The 17270-nt window shown below is 39.7% G+C and overlaps 2 protein-coding genes across 4 annotated transcripts; both read left to right on the forward strand.

Moving 5' to 3' along the window:
• Positions 1-153: 153 nt before the first annotated feature.
• On the forward strand, positions 154-8422 carry golt1ba (golgi transport 1Ba). 2 transcript variants are annotated; one of them, XM_034578733.1, is made up of 6 exons: positions 154-313; positions 1023-1114; positions 2530-2708; positions 4076-4157; positions 4604-4638; positions 7318-8422. In XM_034578733.1, the coding sequence occupies exons 1-5, from the start codon at positions 289-291 to the stop codon at positions 4610-4612; spliced, it is 387 nt and encodes a 128-aa protein (XP_034434624.1). In that variant the 5' UTR covers positions 154-288; the 3' UTR covers positions 4613-4638; positions 7318-8422. The 2 variants fall into 2 exon arrangements, with proteins under 2 accessions (XP_034434624.1, XP_034434623.1); XM_034578732.1 differs by lacking the exon at positions 4604-4638.
• A 5819-nt stretch (positions 8423-14241) lies between these two features.
• Positions 14242-17058, forward strand: spx (spexin hormone). Of its 2 annotated transcripts, XM_034578417.1 has the most exons (7): positions 14243-14389; positions 14855-14938; positions 15111-15168; positions 15340-15393; positions 15675-15737; positions 15870-15956; positions 16564-17058. In XM_034578417.1, exons 1-7 carry the CDS (start codon positions 14384-14386, stop codon positions 16626-16628), a joined length of 417 nt encoding a protein of 138 aa, XP_034434308.1. In that variant the 5' UTR covers positions 14243-14383; the 3' UTR covers positions 16629-17058. The 2 variants fall into 2 exon arrangements, with proteins under 2 accessions (XP_034434309.1, XP_034434308.1); XM_034578418.1 differs by lacking the exon at positions 15340-15393 and having other exon boundaries at positions 14242-14389.
• The last annotated feature ends 212 nt before the right edge of the window (positions 17059-17270 follow it).

The following is a 17270-nucleotide window of genomic DNA, read 5'->3' on the forward strand; positions in this document are numbered from 1 at the left end:
TCACGTTATATGTGCTGCAGGGAGATTATTTGATCTACTGGTGGAGTTGATGCATCATGCTCACGCTCTGCAGCTCAAACAAACAGTTCTGACTGAAGGGAAACACGAGTTGACGCATTGAACGCGACACAGCTCCGTGCCGGAAGATGACATCGCGAGAAGGTGTGTTTCCGGAAGACGTGGCTGTTGCTGCAGTGGCAGCTGTCACAAACCAAACTCCTCCAACAGCAGCTACTTAAACATCTTCTCTTCTTCTCTCACCCCTTCGCCCCTTCGCCCGGCGTCAAGATGATTTCGCTAACGGACTCGCAAAGTAAGAGCCGTGTTGATACGGGCATCTCCGCCCGCCGCCATCTCTGTCACACCGGCTTCATGTCAGCTGCAGCAGTTGGCTAACTGGCAATTAGCTTGCACTGCTAGGAAAGTTAGCTTTTTTTAAAAATTTATATCTCATAGCATTCCACACTCTGGGGCACAGCTAACAGCTAACTCTGAATAAACACTGTTATAGCCTATGGGAAGTCCCACGTGTTCTCAGCAACGTTCACTTACGTTGCACTTCCAAATATTGAAAGCTTTTGAGCAGCTGCAAATACAGAGGGGAAGTGACTTATAGTGCCTTTCTTACGTGTTCACACCCACATGCTAATTTGTTTGCTCGAACTAGTAGAATAATTACGACTATGACAGGCAGCACATTGTGTCCTGTGTTTATCAAAGGTCTATGGAAGTGAAGAACAGGTGGCATCATGGCCTGTCTTCTTGTATGACAGCCCTGTCTTGTCAAATAGTTTGGGCTGATCCGGTCACACTTGTATATCAGTGTAAACTCCACTTATTAGGTGATTTCTGTCTGTGCTCCAGAGTCGACAATCAAGAACATGTAGGATGGTCAATTTGGTGGTTTTAACTAAGGGGAACCTTGCTCTGTATCTGTACATTTCACACAGTGACAATCTCAGATGGAACTGTTTAACATTCCTGTGTGTGTGTGTGTGTGTGTGTGTGTGTGTCTTCTGCAGAGATTGGAATGGGATTAACAGGCTTCGGCGTGTTTTTCCTCTTCTTCGGGATGATCCTGTTCTTTGACAAAGCACTGCTGGCTATCGGAAACGTGAGTGACGTTGCTCCATCAAACTGATGTTTGCTCTGTAATCATGAGAAACCCACAGGTGCAACTTTCTCTCCCCCTGTGTCACCTGGTGCAGGCGCTGCATTTTCAGGGACTCAGATCTTACATGTGGTGCAGAATCTATATTGGTGTGAGTGTGTGTGTAATAATATCATGTCACCAAGTGGGAACCCGTGGATGCACGGGGACACATCATCAGTGATGTTGTCATAGGGTGTTTCTGGTCTGTCAACATCATACACTCTCTCCCAGGCGACCCAGCCAGGGTTGATCAGACCCCAGCTCCATTCACCCACAGATTCAGTCTTGATCCAAACCCACCTGGTGGCTTTCTCTGTGGCTTCGGTTCCACATTTTATGGCTCTCCTTTTCTCCATCACTGAAATGGAATTGTGGATGTTTTGCAGAGTGAATGCCCTGCAAAACCTCAGCCCACCTCCACAGGCTCACATCGGGTTCGCCAGCCTTTCCTCTGGCACATGTCCACCAGCTCCTGGTACTTGGCGTGCTTCCTCTCGTTGGCCGCCCTCAATGTTCTTCCGAGGGCACTGTTACTTCTAGCATGATCAGTTGCTTGGTGGAGTCTGAAACTGGCCCTCCGTGTTGTTGATGGCCGTGGCTATGCTGTCAGAAATTGCCTTTAGGACCTGGTCATGGCGCCAAGAGCCTTTGGGCAGCTTCTGAGAAGTTGTTCCAAGAAGCCTGTTGGATCTCACATGTGCTGATAAAGTCAGGCCCAATAAGAGCCAGCACAATAAACATGTTTGTCATCATGTTTATTATTATAACAATGATATCATTAGGGTTATTTTATCCTACTGAGTCATAAGGCACACTATACAATTGTTAATTGTCTTTTACGTCTCAGGGATAAAACAACTTATATTTTTGTAAAATCAATATTGTATTAATTTAAAATATTTTTTATATTTAGTCTTCAGTTAATAAATATAATATATTAAGTATTTTTTGCACACACCAGTGACATTGAGGTATTGGTGTATCCCTAATATCATTGCACCTTGAGCAATGATTTGGCTTTACCTGTCAATGTTTTTCATTGACAAAATTTCATGTAGAGGTTGTTTTGTAGTCAGCCCTGAACATTTATTTTTCCATAAAAATCAAACATAAGTTTCATCCTCTTTTTTCTGACATTTGCTATTCTTTTTTTTAAAGAAACTGGCTACTCAGCTGTAAATAAACAGTATCCTTAAATCAAATTTCCACCCCAAGTCCTATTTTCATATTTGCGCCAACCAGTGTAACTGGAGACTCTTCACCAGGTGCAGCAGAAAGATCTGCTAAATACAAGATGAAAGTCTGTTCCTGCTGCTAAAAAGACCCAGAACTCAACCCACATTTCTAATATTGCACCACCCTTCTTTTTGCCCTAGATCCTGTTTGTTGCTGGGCTTTCCTTCGTCATTGGGTTAGAGAGGACCTTCCGCTTCTTCTTCCAGAAGCACAAGATGAAGGCGACCAGTTTCTTCCTGGGAGGTGTGCTTGTGGTGCTGATTGGCTGGCCCATTGTCGGGGTCGTGCTGGAGTTCTATGGCTTCTTTCTGTTGTTCAGGTGAGAGGAAACAATGGAGGCTTGAGCTGAGAAATAGAGAGTGTAGACTAGTTGGTATCCAAGTTTATTTGAATTCTCCAACAAACAATTAAAAGAGTCTAGTCTCCATCATCTGAGTCCCAGTATGAATCATCAAAGTTGAATTTGGTGTAAATATATGTGAATGCAATGTGCACGACAGCGGACGTCCCGTTAAAACTGTTACTAGTGGAATGCACATGAATCTACACAATGTAGACTGATGAACACATGTGTCTTATGTCAAATTATTATGGTCTATTCAAAAATAACTAACAAAACAAAATCTGAGCTCTTGTCTGAGTCTGAAGGCAGTCCGTGCTCGAATCAAAGCCCCAAGTTGAGTCACGAGTTCTTGGGCTTGACTACTGCAACACTGTTAGGTGAGAGTAGATTCGATTACAACTGACATAACCCAGAGGCTGAAGTCCAAAACCATCCCCCCAAATAAAAACTCTTATCAAAGACCAACAAGATCTTGCTCAGCATCACAGAGACCGATCAGTCCTTTATTGTGGTATTTCCCGCCTTTGTGTGCATGACAAAGAACACAATAGGCTGCGGTTGCAGGTCGGTTGACAATGATGTTCTCTTTTTCATCACCACTGAACTAGTGAGGGATGCAATTGGGAGAAGTGCATGATTCCTCCCTGTCGCACATACTGTACGTCTGCAGGTGAAAAGAGGTCATGAGAAGTTAGAGAAGTTAGGGAGATACTGTTCTGTATCACCTGGTAATCTCTTTGCTACCATTCCGTCACAACCTGTACTGTACACTACTGAAATTAGAGCTAGTGATTTCTGACTTCACGCGCAGGCCTGAGAGAGAAACATCCATAGTTCATCCATGTTCAGTGTTAGGCTTGATCACCTCATCTGAGAAGATACCGTTTTAATCAAGCTACCGGGTCCTGTTAATGACCCTCACTCTGGATGATTCACAATCACAGACTCTATATAAACATGGATATAGACTCTGGGTCTGGAAAGTGAAACAAAATGCAGATGTGCCTTAAAATGCATTACCATTGATGGCCACCAGGGGCTGACTTCAGTCGATTCTCATGCACAAAGCATGAACTTCTCTCATGAATTTATGTTTAAGTGTCATTAGCTGACTTCACTCTCTGGTGTATTGGAAAATAATTACATAATTAATTTGATTTTCATTGACATGCTTGGTATGGAACGTTTGACAATCAAATTTATTTATCAATGGTAGTCCATGTTATTTGACTGTTCCATGCAGCTACACTTACTCTCTTTGGCTAGGATTCAGTTTTCCCTGTTTGTATCTAATGTCCTCTCTCCCCCACCCACTCTCTCTCTTTCCCTTTGATGACATCCAGGGGTTTCTTCCCAGTTGTAGTAGGCTTCATCAGAAGAATACCTGTCCTCGGCTCTATCCTAAACCTGCCGTTCATCAGTGCAGTGAGTATTACCTGGCGCTGCTGCAGCCCTGCAGCTCTGCTACGTTTACACGCAGCATGGCTCTTTCTCTTGTTCATTAATCACCATCTTCAAACACCACAACTGATTAACTTAACTGCCCCAGTCCAACGACAGCTCAGCTCCTGCACATCACAGGGGTTAATGACATAGTGAAGAGACTGTCTGTTTAGTTTACTGAGTGTGTGGGGTATTTTAACATGAAAAAGGCAGTTTTGGAAATAAAATGAGCAAATGGTTGACTGCACTTAAACTCCAGTCATTGGGGTCTGTTTCTATTAAATCTAAAAGCTCAGGTTAGCAGATGCATACAGTAGTTAGTTCTGTGGCTAATGAACAGGCTCCTGCCATGCTGTTGTGTGGGGAAGCTTTGTTTTGAGGTGAATGTTTCTGTGTGTGTTTTTTATTGTTTTCTATGTTTATTAAAGCCTTCGTAAGGCTCTGAGGACAATCAGCAGTCGTGGTCAGTCACTGCCGATTTTCCCTTGCTTACTAACATATTTAACACGCTTTACAATATTCAGACAACAAGCTTCTCATGAAGAGCATATCATTTTGTTTAGCGAGCTGGTCCATTTTATTAACTATTATTTCTCTAATCTTGATTCATTTATTCAATTTCAAAGGCACACACCACATGGTGAATTTTTTAAAACTTGAGATGATATTTTTCCTCTGTTTTATTAACTAAACAATCAAAGGTACTAATTTAACGACTTTCAAAATTCTCCACACGTCCTTGCAGTGGAATGCAGGGATAGTTGGCGAACTTTTGTAGCTGGCAAACAATTTGGAAACGGGTTAACTCACTGGTAACATATTGGCACTAATTGGCAGTTAGCAAGCTAGCTAATTTCTCAAAAATGTAAATAGTTTAGTCAAGTGACATATTAGCAGCTATTAATTAACAGCTTACACCAAATCATGTCTATTTTGTGAGGAAGTTTATTCTCTGACAGAGCAGAGTGCATCAAGAAAGGTTCACAAAAGGAGAAAGATCCAAGGCACACGAGGAGTGACACAAGCAGCTTCCATAAATCAATAAATGCTCCATTGATCTGATCATTAGATCGGATCCTACTAATTGTCAAGTACAGCAAGAAAGAAGAACATTTTTGGATTTAATGACAAGAAGAATTTGCCTACATTATGTTAAGGAATACACAATGTGGGTGAGACAGAAAATTTGAAATAGAGATGAAGAATCTACCTCTAAAAATTAAAGTTTTTGGACGAATGGTCAAACCCACATGATTCATTATAAAGGGTTAGGGTTATTCTCAATATCTTTCATGACATTAGAATAACTGTTTACTGTCTTTGAGTAACATTGAATGCAGAGTCCCCAATTAAGACGGATTGAAAGCTTTGCAGTTTGCACCGACTCTTTGCCTCTGTTAGAGTTCATTCTTCAGCACACAGAATGGATTCATTTAAGACCTCTTATATTAGCTGTTTATTCAATATTGGCTACAATGGGGCATGTTTTGCTGTAGTTACACAAAAAAATGTCAAGGTTTCTCAGGCTTAGGAGAATGATCTCAATTATGATAACAGCAGGGGTCAAAAGATTAAGTGGTGGGTTTGCATTCACAACATCTTGATCTGTGGAGATACTATTATTGTTTTATACCACCAACAGAATCACTACACTGTGTAGCACATTATAAAAATCAGATACATTTTCTAGATTAGATTATTTCTCAGGGTGAGGATGAGCAGCTTTAAACCAGCACCTATAGGAGGGCAACAGAGGCCATCTAGTGGTCATACATTGTATTTGTCACTTGTGAGTTTCTCTGCCCTCTGGTCAGGTGCGAGCACTTCTCTTGTCATATCTTCTTAAGGGGACAGGGTGCTGAGGGCTACAACCTGAAATGGTCTGTATTCATAGTGCTCTTCTAGTCGTGATGTCTCAAAGCACTTTCCAGTACAGTTTTTGCCATTTGCCAGTGCATGAATGGGCAGCACTTCTTTATGAGAATTGCATGGGAAGACTGGGATTGACCCGCTTCAGCCGCCCCTGGAGAAAGCTGCCAGCCCGCCATTTCACTTTGACACTTTCATATTGAAACGGCCACCTGAATAAAGGCTTTTCAACTTTTTGCCAGAAGAGTGCCTTGGATCTGTCTTATTTTCTCACTCTATATTAAAGTGTATGATGCAACACAGCAGATATTCAGCTTTGGTCGGGTCTCCCTTGCAAAAGAGGGTTTTAACATCAATTTGACTTCCCTCGTTAAATTAAGCAATAGAACAACTTCCTCTGTTTTGGATTTGGGGGCTCTTAAAGGGCCCGCTACAAACTGCAAATCAAGGGTCATGTGGCAAGCGACCAGTGGCAATATCAGGCTATTTTCCAGTAGCCTTACTAGCTTTTCTACAGATACTGTAAGGTAATGACTGAAGAAGCTCAAAACTTGAATGTTCTTGAAAAGTGATTAAAACTCTCTACAGCCAATGTTAAAATGTTATCAACCTGCTGCATTTTGATTTGTCTTTATTTATGCATTGCAGTTATATTCTTACAGAATTTTCAAGTGGTCACCTGTCTCCCAACATTATTTTCAAAATAAAGCACATCACCAAACCCCCAGACATCCCACGTTACTTTCTAACAACATCTCACATAGTCAGCACTTTCCTGGCAGTAAACTTGCAAAAAGATTGACACGCCAACGGCTAGAGCTAGTTCAGCTACACTTGTCACTCCCATGACCCCAGCATTGTAGGTTGTTGCCATATACTATAAAAAAAAAGATCCCACCGATACAAACGCTCTACCAATTGAGAGTCAGTCTCAACTGTCAATCATGACACGTTTCACCATGTTTTTGTAACTTCAAATGATTTAAACCAAACCTTGGTTCATTGCCAATCTGCTTACAAATTCACTCAAATCAATTTCTAAATAATTGCAACAAAATTCTGTTCACCTGTGGTGTGTCTCTTTAAATCATGCATGCTTTCCATGACAAATGTTGCAGTTGATACTGATACTGTCCAGCCAGCAGTGTAGTTAAACAAATCTCTCTCGCACTTTGCATGTCACTAAATGCTCTGGAGCTCTGTCTGTCAGATCCTGCTTTATACTTTGAAAAACATCCAGATGACACATAACAGTTTCTTTCTTTTCTTTCAGTATGTGGACAAAGCTGGCGAGAGCAACACCATGGTATAACAGTGACTTTTTGTACCCACTGAAGGCTGTTTGAGTACAGCAGGTTTTATAAAGCAACACAATCTCCAGTCGGGCTGATTTAAAACAACTAAGGTTATATGTTCAGATTCCTCCCTCCTCCGGCAGGCAAAGACTGCTCTCTGTCTTATCTGTTATTTCACTGGTCAGCGCTACCAATCAAAGGTTCATCAGCACATCGCAACGCCAGTCGGTTACTAAAGGATGGAGTTACTAAGGTCACTATAATAAATATTTGAAGCGCTATTGATCCCATCACCGTTGAACGCATCTGGCAAGATAATGGAGGATAGAAGATTTCTTCGAAGGCTCATTGACTCTGTCTACGTGACTTTCTTACTCTGTGGAAGAAACAGACTAAACCACCCCCTCCACCAGGATGAGAAGTGGACCGACAGCTCTCCATGTTTTCATTTTTCTGTGCCTGTACTTTATTTCAACAAAAGCTTTTTATGTCCAGTTTTTTTGTCATCAACCTTGGGCTCTATATTAACGACCTGAATGCATGGTCTAGAAGTATTTTGGTTCTGTTCAAATTCACTTTTGCTTGTTTCAAGGCCAAAAAAAAAAGAAGGTTGTTGAAAAAGGGTTATACTTATACTCTTAATGAATTATGTTGGTGTTTTTGTTGTAATATGAAATAAACCTATCAGAGTGCCATCTCCCATTCACTTTAAAAAGCAGGTACACGTGCCTCTTACTTTGTAATAAGAGAGAGAATGTTTCTCTACAAATGTGCTTGGGCGCAAGCAGGCCAAAGCATTCGTCTCTTCTCAAGACAGCAGTGCGCCAACAATGCACATGACGACCCCTCGTTTTAAGACAAACTATCACATGGGTGCTCAGATATGCGCAACTGCATTTGGTGAAACTAGCAGAGAAAGTTGCTGTGCACCAGGTGTAACATAGAGCCCTAAGTTTCATTTGTGTGTGTCTTGCAGCTATTTGAATACCAAACGTGGCTATTGTAATACTTTCCCTTTGTTACATGTCATTTCTGTTGGCTAATGCATTGGTATAAATTATTTTTAAAATGATAATTGCTTGACTTCATGTATTGTAAGGTGCTATGGGATCATATTAGTATTTGTTAATTGTTGACCCAATAAGCTTCTATATGCGTTTACTATTAAAGTATGGTCACGCTAGAAACTGGCAACACCGAGTTCATGAGGACACATGGATGGTGAAGTTCAATCAGCTCCCAGTGCTAACAGTTAATCTTTTGTACATCTAGTTTATATAACATGCTAATGCTATTCAGTCGCCAAAAGCTGTCCAAACTAACTGGTTTGCTAACGGTCAGTTATAAACTCAGTTGCTAATTGTAAAAATACTGCAGGATCTCACACTTAAGCAGAAACAAAATTGTCCCTTTGTGTCCAAACTGTACACGTGTCTCTATTAAATCGTTTACAATTCAGCAGAGCAGGATTTTATAAAAGTGGACACAGCTGAAAATGTGCGATAGCTTCGGCCAATTCGGACTGTCTGACTTTCCATTCAGAGTTCAGTTGGCCAAATGTAAAGCAATTCTGCTTAGGTTGTGACCCTGACAGCAAATGTTCCAATCACACATCATCCATCCAATGACACTTTTCCATAAGGACTTATAAGGACTGTATATCCATTCAAATCGTCTGTATTTATAAAGCTCTTTTCCAGTCTTGACCACTCAGTTTGCCATTCACCCATTTGCACACACATTCATACTTGTATGTATATTTGTGTCGCACTTTCTCTATGAGAACGGGCAGTTTTGGCCTTCAATATCTTGCCCAAGGACATCCGCATGCAGAATGGGGAAGACAGGAATTGAATCGCAGATGTAACCCCTAACTGTTTTACCCACTGAGCCACAGCCACCCTTAATTCATTACTCTACCAATGTAAGACCTATGCTCAGGTCCTGAGAACCCACACAACGAATAAGTAAGGATTCATTTTGCTGCAAACTGCGAGAGTGAATAAAAAGAAGATAGATTCCACATATAGACAAGTGACAAATTAGAAAATCCAACAGTGTGTTGGTGCAGTATTTACACCAGACCATCTACAGCTACATGTGGCGGGACTCTATTGCAGAGGATTAGAACTATTCCTCCAAAGATATCCTCCGATTTGTTTTTTTGATGATGATGGTGGAAAGTGTTGTCTAACAAATCAGTCCCAAAACTCCCATATGAGTTTAACTGGGTCAAGATCTGTTGACTGCGAAGGCCACAGCATATGAGTAATTTCCATAGCCCTTATGGCCCATGGGGGCATTGTGCTGTTTCTCTACTTATTTTTCAGGTGTTTTTTATTTATTTCCCACCTGTCAGTGGAGCAGGAGCACTTGGACAGATGCTTCCGTCCTCAACAAACAAACCCTGGTTTCAAAATAAATGCCCCCCCCCCCCCAATAAAATACTTTACTGTAAGGCCTTATGGAAAAGATGCATGGTGCCCCCTATTAGCCATTTGTTGGAATTCCTGTTCAGAGCATTGAGAAAACGTTTTCTCTGATATGTCCGTGTTTTCCTGTATGACACTTTTGTAAATACGCTGCTCAAAAAAATGAAGGGAACACTTACAGATCAGATCTTGATGAACAAATTATTCAACCACATGTTTGGATGTGCCATCCTGGAGGAGCTGGACTACCTGTGCAACCTGATTGGGCTGCAGGTACCGCCCCATGCTACCAGTAGTGACAAGGACACCAGCAGAACACAAAACTAGAGAAGAATCAGTCAGGAAGGATAAAGAGAGAGCCAATGTCTGTGGCCACTTTCATTTGCATTAAAGCAGGTGAAACTGATTCATTATCACTTGTACTTCCTAAATGGACAGATTGATATCCCTGATGTTTAAATGACTCGGTGTTAGACTGTGAAATTAAGTGTCCTTAATTTTTTTGAGCAATTTAACCTTATTTCTATTCATGTTCATTTAATCTTGCTTTGTCACTGACCCTTTACAACATCCAACATCCAACATCCTTTGACCCTGTAAATGAAAGCTCAATGACTGGAGTAGCTAAATACCCTGAAATTCAAAAGGATAGAAACATTATAGTTGAGAAGACCCTAACGAGGAATTGACTGTTCATTACTTCGTTCCAGATTGAGATACAGAAACATTACATAACAAACCTGAAAAAAGAATGTACAAGGAATACAAATACCTCCATACAGGTCTCAAGGCCGAACTTAATGCTTTGAAGAGTATGGAGGATTACATGAATAATATGCAGTGACCTTCACAGTCACTAGGGACCTGCTGTTTATCCGACTATTTTGGGGCTTAGCTCAGGTTTTCCAGTATCATAATGTTGGCTCTCGTTTTAACCAGGGTAAATCACAAGGTAACCTCTGATGCCATACTAATCTGCCCCATGTTATGGGGGGGCTTTGGTAAAATGTTGCACGCTCTTTAATTCAGAATCGTTGTTATACATTGGACATTGCCAAATGGAAAAAAACACTACAACAGTCATTATTCACGTTTTCAAAAATATGAAGACAAATTCATGAAAAATTATTTAATACATTTTCCAGAGTAATGTTATGCACTAACACAAAATTATAAAAATATATTGTCTATAAATAAAAGTGTTGGATTATATACATGTCTTAATGTAAACATTTCATTGAAATGTAAATCTTCAATCTAGATGTAGGACTGGCAATTGAGGTAATTACATATACAGTATATGTGCATCAGGCAGTTGCAAGATGGAAAGTCCACAGAGTGTATTTCAGTTCTGACTTAGTTGGAGTAGATTGGCTTGGAGATGGGGAAAGTTACGAATTCAGAAATCTTGTCTTTCAAGTTAGTCTAAAACGCAATTTGGGAAATTTCAAGTGCGAGATATTCGACTTGTGAATGTTACGAAGCACAGCATAGGTGGGTTGGAACAAAAGGGTTCCAGTCTGCATAAAGGTAAAAAAGGAGACTGCATACTAGATTTAAAAATGTACATATATATTTAACAATTACATTTCACACTTTATTTGAAAAATAATTACTTTATAATTTTGCATAACTGCAGAACCTCTTGGAAATGTAATAAATTATTTTACATAAATTTATATTTAAAGGTTCAGTGAGTGAGGTGAAGTTGTTTTTTTTGGGGTTGCTAAATGTTTTAAACTGAGCAGAATTAAAGAACGTACAACATTTTCCCAAAGGGTAAACTATTAGCCTACCACGGTGTGACGCAGTATTAGGGCCATGTTGAAAGGGACACATTCTGAGATTTTGGGAAGAAAATGGTAGTATTACAAGAACATTTGGGCAGAGTGCGTAACCATGTTTGGACTTCAACGGGTCTCAGGTCCAACTTACCCATGTTGTTCACTGACGTGGGTGTTGCTCCTGAGGAGACAATTTCCTGTTCCAGTCTTAACCTAATGTTTAACCAAAAGATGCCTGTAGGCCATTTTGAACAGTTTTGCAGTGGTATTGTTGTTGAATCCTCCTCTGACCGAGGATAAGAAAAGCTCCAGGAGATCTTGACTGAGCTTGTATCTGAGGAGAAATCAGCACTGGCCATCTTGCTTTTCCACCCACTCATAGAAAAATGTTCTGCATACTTCTTGAACCAGCAATAAAACCAATTAGGTATTTCTTTTCAGCCTTGAGATCCAGAAGTATGTTTTTCTGCTTTTCAATCTGTCCTTTATTTGACATCCTGGTGCTTTGTAGCCTTTACCCTGGGGTTCCTGTTCCTGTAGAGAACAACAAGGGCAGCATCAACATGGTCCTCACATACTATGAACTGTGACAAATATAGATGTTTGTTGCAGTACTCCAGCATCTGCTTCACTGCTGCTGTAGACACAGAGCCAAAACTACACGGACAACTCGGATCATCACTACATGTACATTTACACTTGCAAGCATCACACTTTTCTCATCACATTAAATGGTCGTCCTTCTATGTTGTTAGTAAAGACTGTAATTTTGCATATATCCTGTATAGTCACCAATCCACCACTGGTCAGGGCCTTCATGTCAGTCCACCATTCTGGGAAGAGTTTGTGTACTTGTGTACACACACACACACACACACGTGGCCTGCCAGATCATTTTGATAATTCGATTATTAAAGATTAGAAAGAGAATTAGAAATAAGTGGGTTGCTTTACGAACCTAACTATACTCTCTTTGGGCACAATTTAAGTTAGATGCATCTAAAAAGGCCACATTGTCCAAAAGGTTACCACTGCAATCAAATAGATCACTTTCCCTTCTCACGCTTAAATATAAATTTCATAATGATAATACTTTTTGGGGATGTCATTATTTCTAGATATTTCCCTTTGGATTCAACTCTAATTGAAACATAAGAGGAATCAGTGCAAGTATGAATGGGAAGGAATTCAAATTTCTTGATAATAGGGAATAATCCTGATGCTTTGGAAAATAATGAAATTTCATTGTGTGTCTACCATGGATTTTAGTCATGAGAAAATAGATGGGTCATCCACAAATTGACTTAATTTAAATTCCTTTTCAAAGATTGGGATGCCTTGTATTTCTGGATCATCACTAGTAGTAGATGGGTTGTCAAAATGAATAGTGTTGCAGAGATTGGGCACCCTTGTGTAAGATTTAGGTGAAAGGATCTATTGGCAGAAATTGAATATAAAATAATCCTAGTATTTTCACTATAGTGTGTTTCATCTAAATTCTACGAATTGTTTTTTTCTATACCCTAGAATGGGCCGTTTATATTTAAATACTTTATATTTACAGGGAGTGTGGGTCCTCTCTACTGTGGCCACCATGATTTTTACAGTAGCCCAGACTGGACAAACCAAAAACCTTTTGAGTTTTTATGACAACTGAAGGCCACCACAGGTTTTCTTTCATTCTACACACTGAACCTTTAAATCTAGGTGTTCCCAGTGATCCCAGTGTTCAGTGATTCTAAACTATATATGTCCATGTAAACCATTTTTATTGTATTAAAAACGTTTTCTCCAAAACCCAAAAGTGTAATGCCTCCAGTAAAATGTAGTGTTTAATGGAAACAGATGCCTTCTAAAGAAATCAAGAAATAACACAAAACTATCGGTATCAATAAAATCTCTATAATCAAGCAAATCATAAATTAGTCCAATATGTAGTGATAAGACCTTGCTTCATGTTGGGCGACAGATTTTTTTACTGAAATAATATCCATAAGGTGTTTGTCTCTGATATCATTTGAAAAAAAGAATTAAAACGTCACTGTTAAACCATCAAGTCCTGGTGACTTTCCTCAATTTTAAGCTTTTCTTCCATATGTTGCTTAATTTTTTGTTAACTTTTTTCAAAAAGAAATTACAATTGTCCAGGGAGAAGTTGGATTTGTTGAATTTCTAGCTTATACCTATCCGTTAACTCATTTGATTTAAAGCATAATCCTTTTTTAAAATATATGGTTATGTCTTTGGCATGGAGTCTTTCTTGGACAACAAGATTTTTAGGACGCCCCCAAAATAGCTGGAAACGGCCCTGGGGCCAAGTGAAATCTATGCAAACTGTCTGACATCACTGGGACTGACATCAGGGACCCTGGACTCATTCCATTCATTACTGGACATGTTTCTCTTCAGTTCTGCTTCAGTGAGCAAGGTGCAAACATATCAATATCCCCACAGAAGGGGGGGGGGGGTTCTGGTCTTATCGACATCAGCTACAGCCAGTCCGCAGTCGGCCTGTGGCTCCATGAGTAATTGTGAAAAACTGTCGGGGAGCTGGTAGCAGCCGTTTTAATTCAGAAATATTTACAGTGCACTGCAGCCCCCCCCCGGGGCAGAATTGATCGGTCCATTCATTCCCTCGGCCGCCCTCGTCTCATCAAATTGGCTTGACCTATAGCTGCTGGCATCATGAAGGAGCGCGCAGCACCGAGGGTTCCCCACCCCTGAGGATATAAATACAGAGAGAGAGAGAGAGAGAGCGGTACCTGCAGTCACTCGGAACCTCTCTCGGCCTCTCCACCGGACACCAGGCGCACAGGACCTCCGTTACAATGAAAGTAAGTGCAACGCACCACAAGTTCGGATTTACTTACGCAGAAAGTTCTGCGCATGGGGAGTTATTCTTTCTTTTTTTAAAGTTATGTCCTGACAATTTTGTAACTAAAAAAGAAAAAATACCCTCTTTTTTTTAACGAGAACTGCATCAAGAAAAATAGAAAATAAATTACGCATCATCTTGTCTGCAAATGAAACAAAATTGACAATTTGACATTAAGACAAAGTTCATATTTGCACTATATTTTGTATTATATATTTGTTCATATCTCGAAATAGTTAAATACATTTTTAAACGTTTTAAAGTTACCCCATGAATTGAAGGCCAGGTGAAACTGCGCGTATTTAACGCGCATTCTGTGCGCAATGGGTTAGTTACGCACTGAAACGGACGTCAGTTGGAGTCTCTCTCTGGGAACGATGCTGCGGTGTTGTTGTTTCTTCCAATTCCTGTTTGTCTCCCACAGGGTTTGAGGACCATCACACTTACCTGTGTTCTCACCCTGTTACTACTGGCGACGTTTGTCTCGCAGTCGTGGGGCGCACCGAAGGTAAAGCCGGTTTATATCTCCCTGTAGAACTACATTGACAGTGATGTGATAACTTTGTAACTGTAGAAAACAAGTTCTCATAATCTAAGAATGACAGACTGACTGTCAAGGAAGAGAATGGCGGAATTAAAAGTCATAAACATAAAACGTATTCTTCTTCTGTTAATCAAAGGGCTCTTTCCAACGAAGAAACTGGAGCCCGCAGGCCATGTTGTACCTCAAGGGCACACGTATGCATTTACATATTTACTACCTGTCAGTTTAGAGGTGTTCAGCACTAAGCAAATAAACCTGACACAATGGAGTGAATGATGACAGACACGTCATGTAATATAACCATGACATTTTATTTCAAAATGTTTTGTCTATGTAATGAAATCCTTTTCTGTCTGTCAATCAAGACAAGCATGACTTTGTGATGAGAGATGACAGCCTGGGAATAAAGAGACAAAAAGGTCATGCTCATTAATGTGAAATAAGCACTGTTTTACACTTTTATTGTTAAACTAATGAACCACGTTTTTTCATTTATTGGATTATTATATGGCTGCATGGTTATATTATATGTCTGTTCATTTATGTTTCAGTTATCTAATGATTTAAAATTGAAGACTTTAAGATATTACTCTTACTACAAATAGACAAACTGATATTGTGCCAATAATATTTATAATGTAAGTACTTTCTTATCTGGTTCTAGACATAGACACAAAAATGTTTTGTTTTTGTTTTGCAGAGGGACGCAGGTTCATCTCAGAGGACCGAAAAGAAGGAGATATCTACGACACATTACACTTAGGTACAACAAAGTTTACTAAACAAAAATAGTTTCCATTAAGGTTAAAACCAAACTCATGTTTTGATAGAGATAAAGATATAAACTTTTCCCAAGTGTTCAAATAATCTGTGCTTGGTGTTTGTTCCCTGTCAGAGACCCGCAGTCAGAACACAGAGAAGCTGAGTGTGGACCAGGCAGCCACTGTCCTGCTCAACTTCCTGCAGCAGGCCAAAGAGGGAGGTGAGAGCAACATCTGTTCCAGCTGACACAGATGTGTGGGACAATAATAACAGGTGTAGTTTAGAAGAGGTGGAGCAAAGTTTAGTCAATATTAATTCTTTTAATTTTTGTTAATTATTTCTTTTGAGTCTATGTCTATGAGACTGGTTATCATGCTTTCTGTAGTAAATGTATACAAAAATATAGATTTTAGGAAGGGCTGTGAAAACTGAAAGCTAACCCAGATGTTTGGTAGGTGGGGGGAAATTGTGCCCATAGAGGATGAATACAGGATCATTTATACTGCAACACAAGTGGTTTTAAACACAATCCTTTTTACCATCCTGCTCGCTTTTCAAAGCTGCTTTTAGAAACACTTAACAGGTGCATAAATACACTATAATAAAGTGCTCTATAATTAAAGTTATTATTATTATTATTATTACTGACATATCAAATTTATGGATCTTTATTTCACCTTCAAGCTTAAAATGTGTCCCTCTAATCCGCGATCTTTTAATAACCTTTAATGAATTCCCGATGAAGGATAACATGTCCTTTGCTGTGGTTCTGTCTCAAGATTTGTGTTTTGATTCCATAATACAATGTTCATTTTCTCTCTCTCTAGCTGATGAAAACCCAGACGAGGTCTATTTCCAGGAGCTGCCGGTGTGGAAGAGAGAATTCTTCTGATAACTTTTCATACATTTGTAACTGCCAGAAGACGCCGACATCTTTGTTTGTGAAAGTAACTTGTTCAGTCCTGCTTGAGGGAGAAGAGCAGCTGATTTTTTGTAAATATGAATTCTGTGTTTGAATTGTGTTGTTTTAATAAAAGGAATTTCAATTCATAGCACTTTGGGTCTGAGTTCAACTTGTCAAAATGTTGAGGGTATCTTTCTTTTGGTCCGGCGTGTACGATAAACACGTAGCATTTATTACGTGTATTTCAATTATACAAATAAATCAGGTTATATATGAGCATTTTAAGTGAAGAGCATGTCATAATCATTTCATAATAAGAAATCTTTCAGCAGCAAATATTTCCAATTTTCTATGTGCATATCATGCTTTTCCTTCCACTTATACACTTATACCATACTGGCTGACATCAGTGCTGAATCTCACTAATGCCTTTCACACATGAACAACACAGCATGAGATATTCTACAGAAACAAGAATCAAAATATCAGGTGGAATTTGTACGTCCAGTTTATACGACCTCAGTAATGTGATGTATTTCTGAGTGAATAGGGGAATATATGAAGGATCCAAATCAGATCCTACCAAAGGTGTTGGATCCCTCAAAGTGTGGCGAGAGGTCTATTGGAGGA

Source organism: Hippoglossus hippoglossus, chromosome 23, assembly GCF_009819705.1.
Source record: "Hippoglossus hippoglossus isolate fHipHip1 chromosome 23, fHipHip1.pri, whole genome shotgun sequence".
Classification (NCBI taxonomy): domain Eukaryota; kingdom Metazoa; phylum Chordata; class Actinopteri; order Pleuronectiformes; family Pleuronectidae; genus Hippoglossus; species Hippoglossus hippoglossus.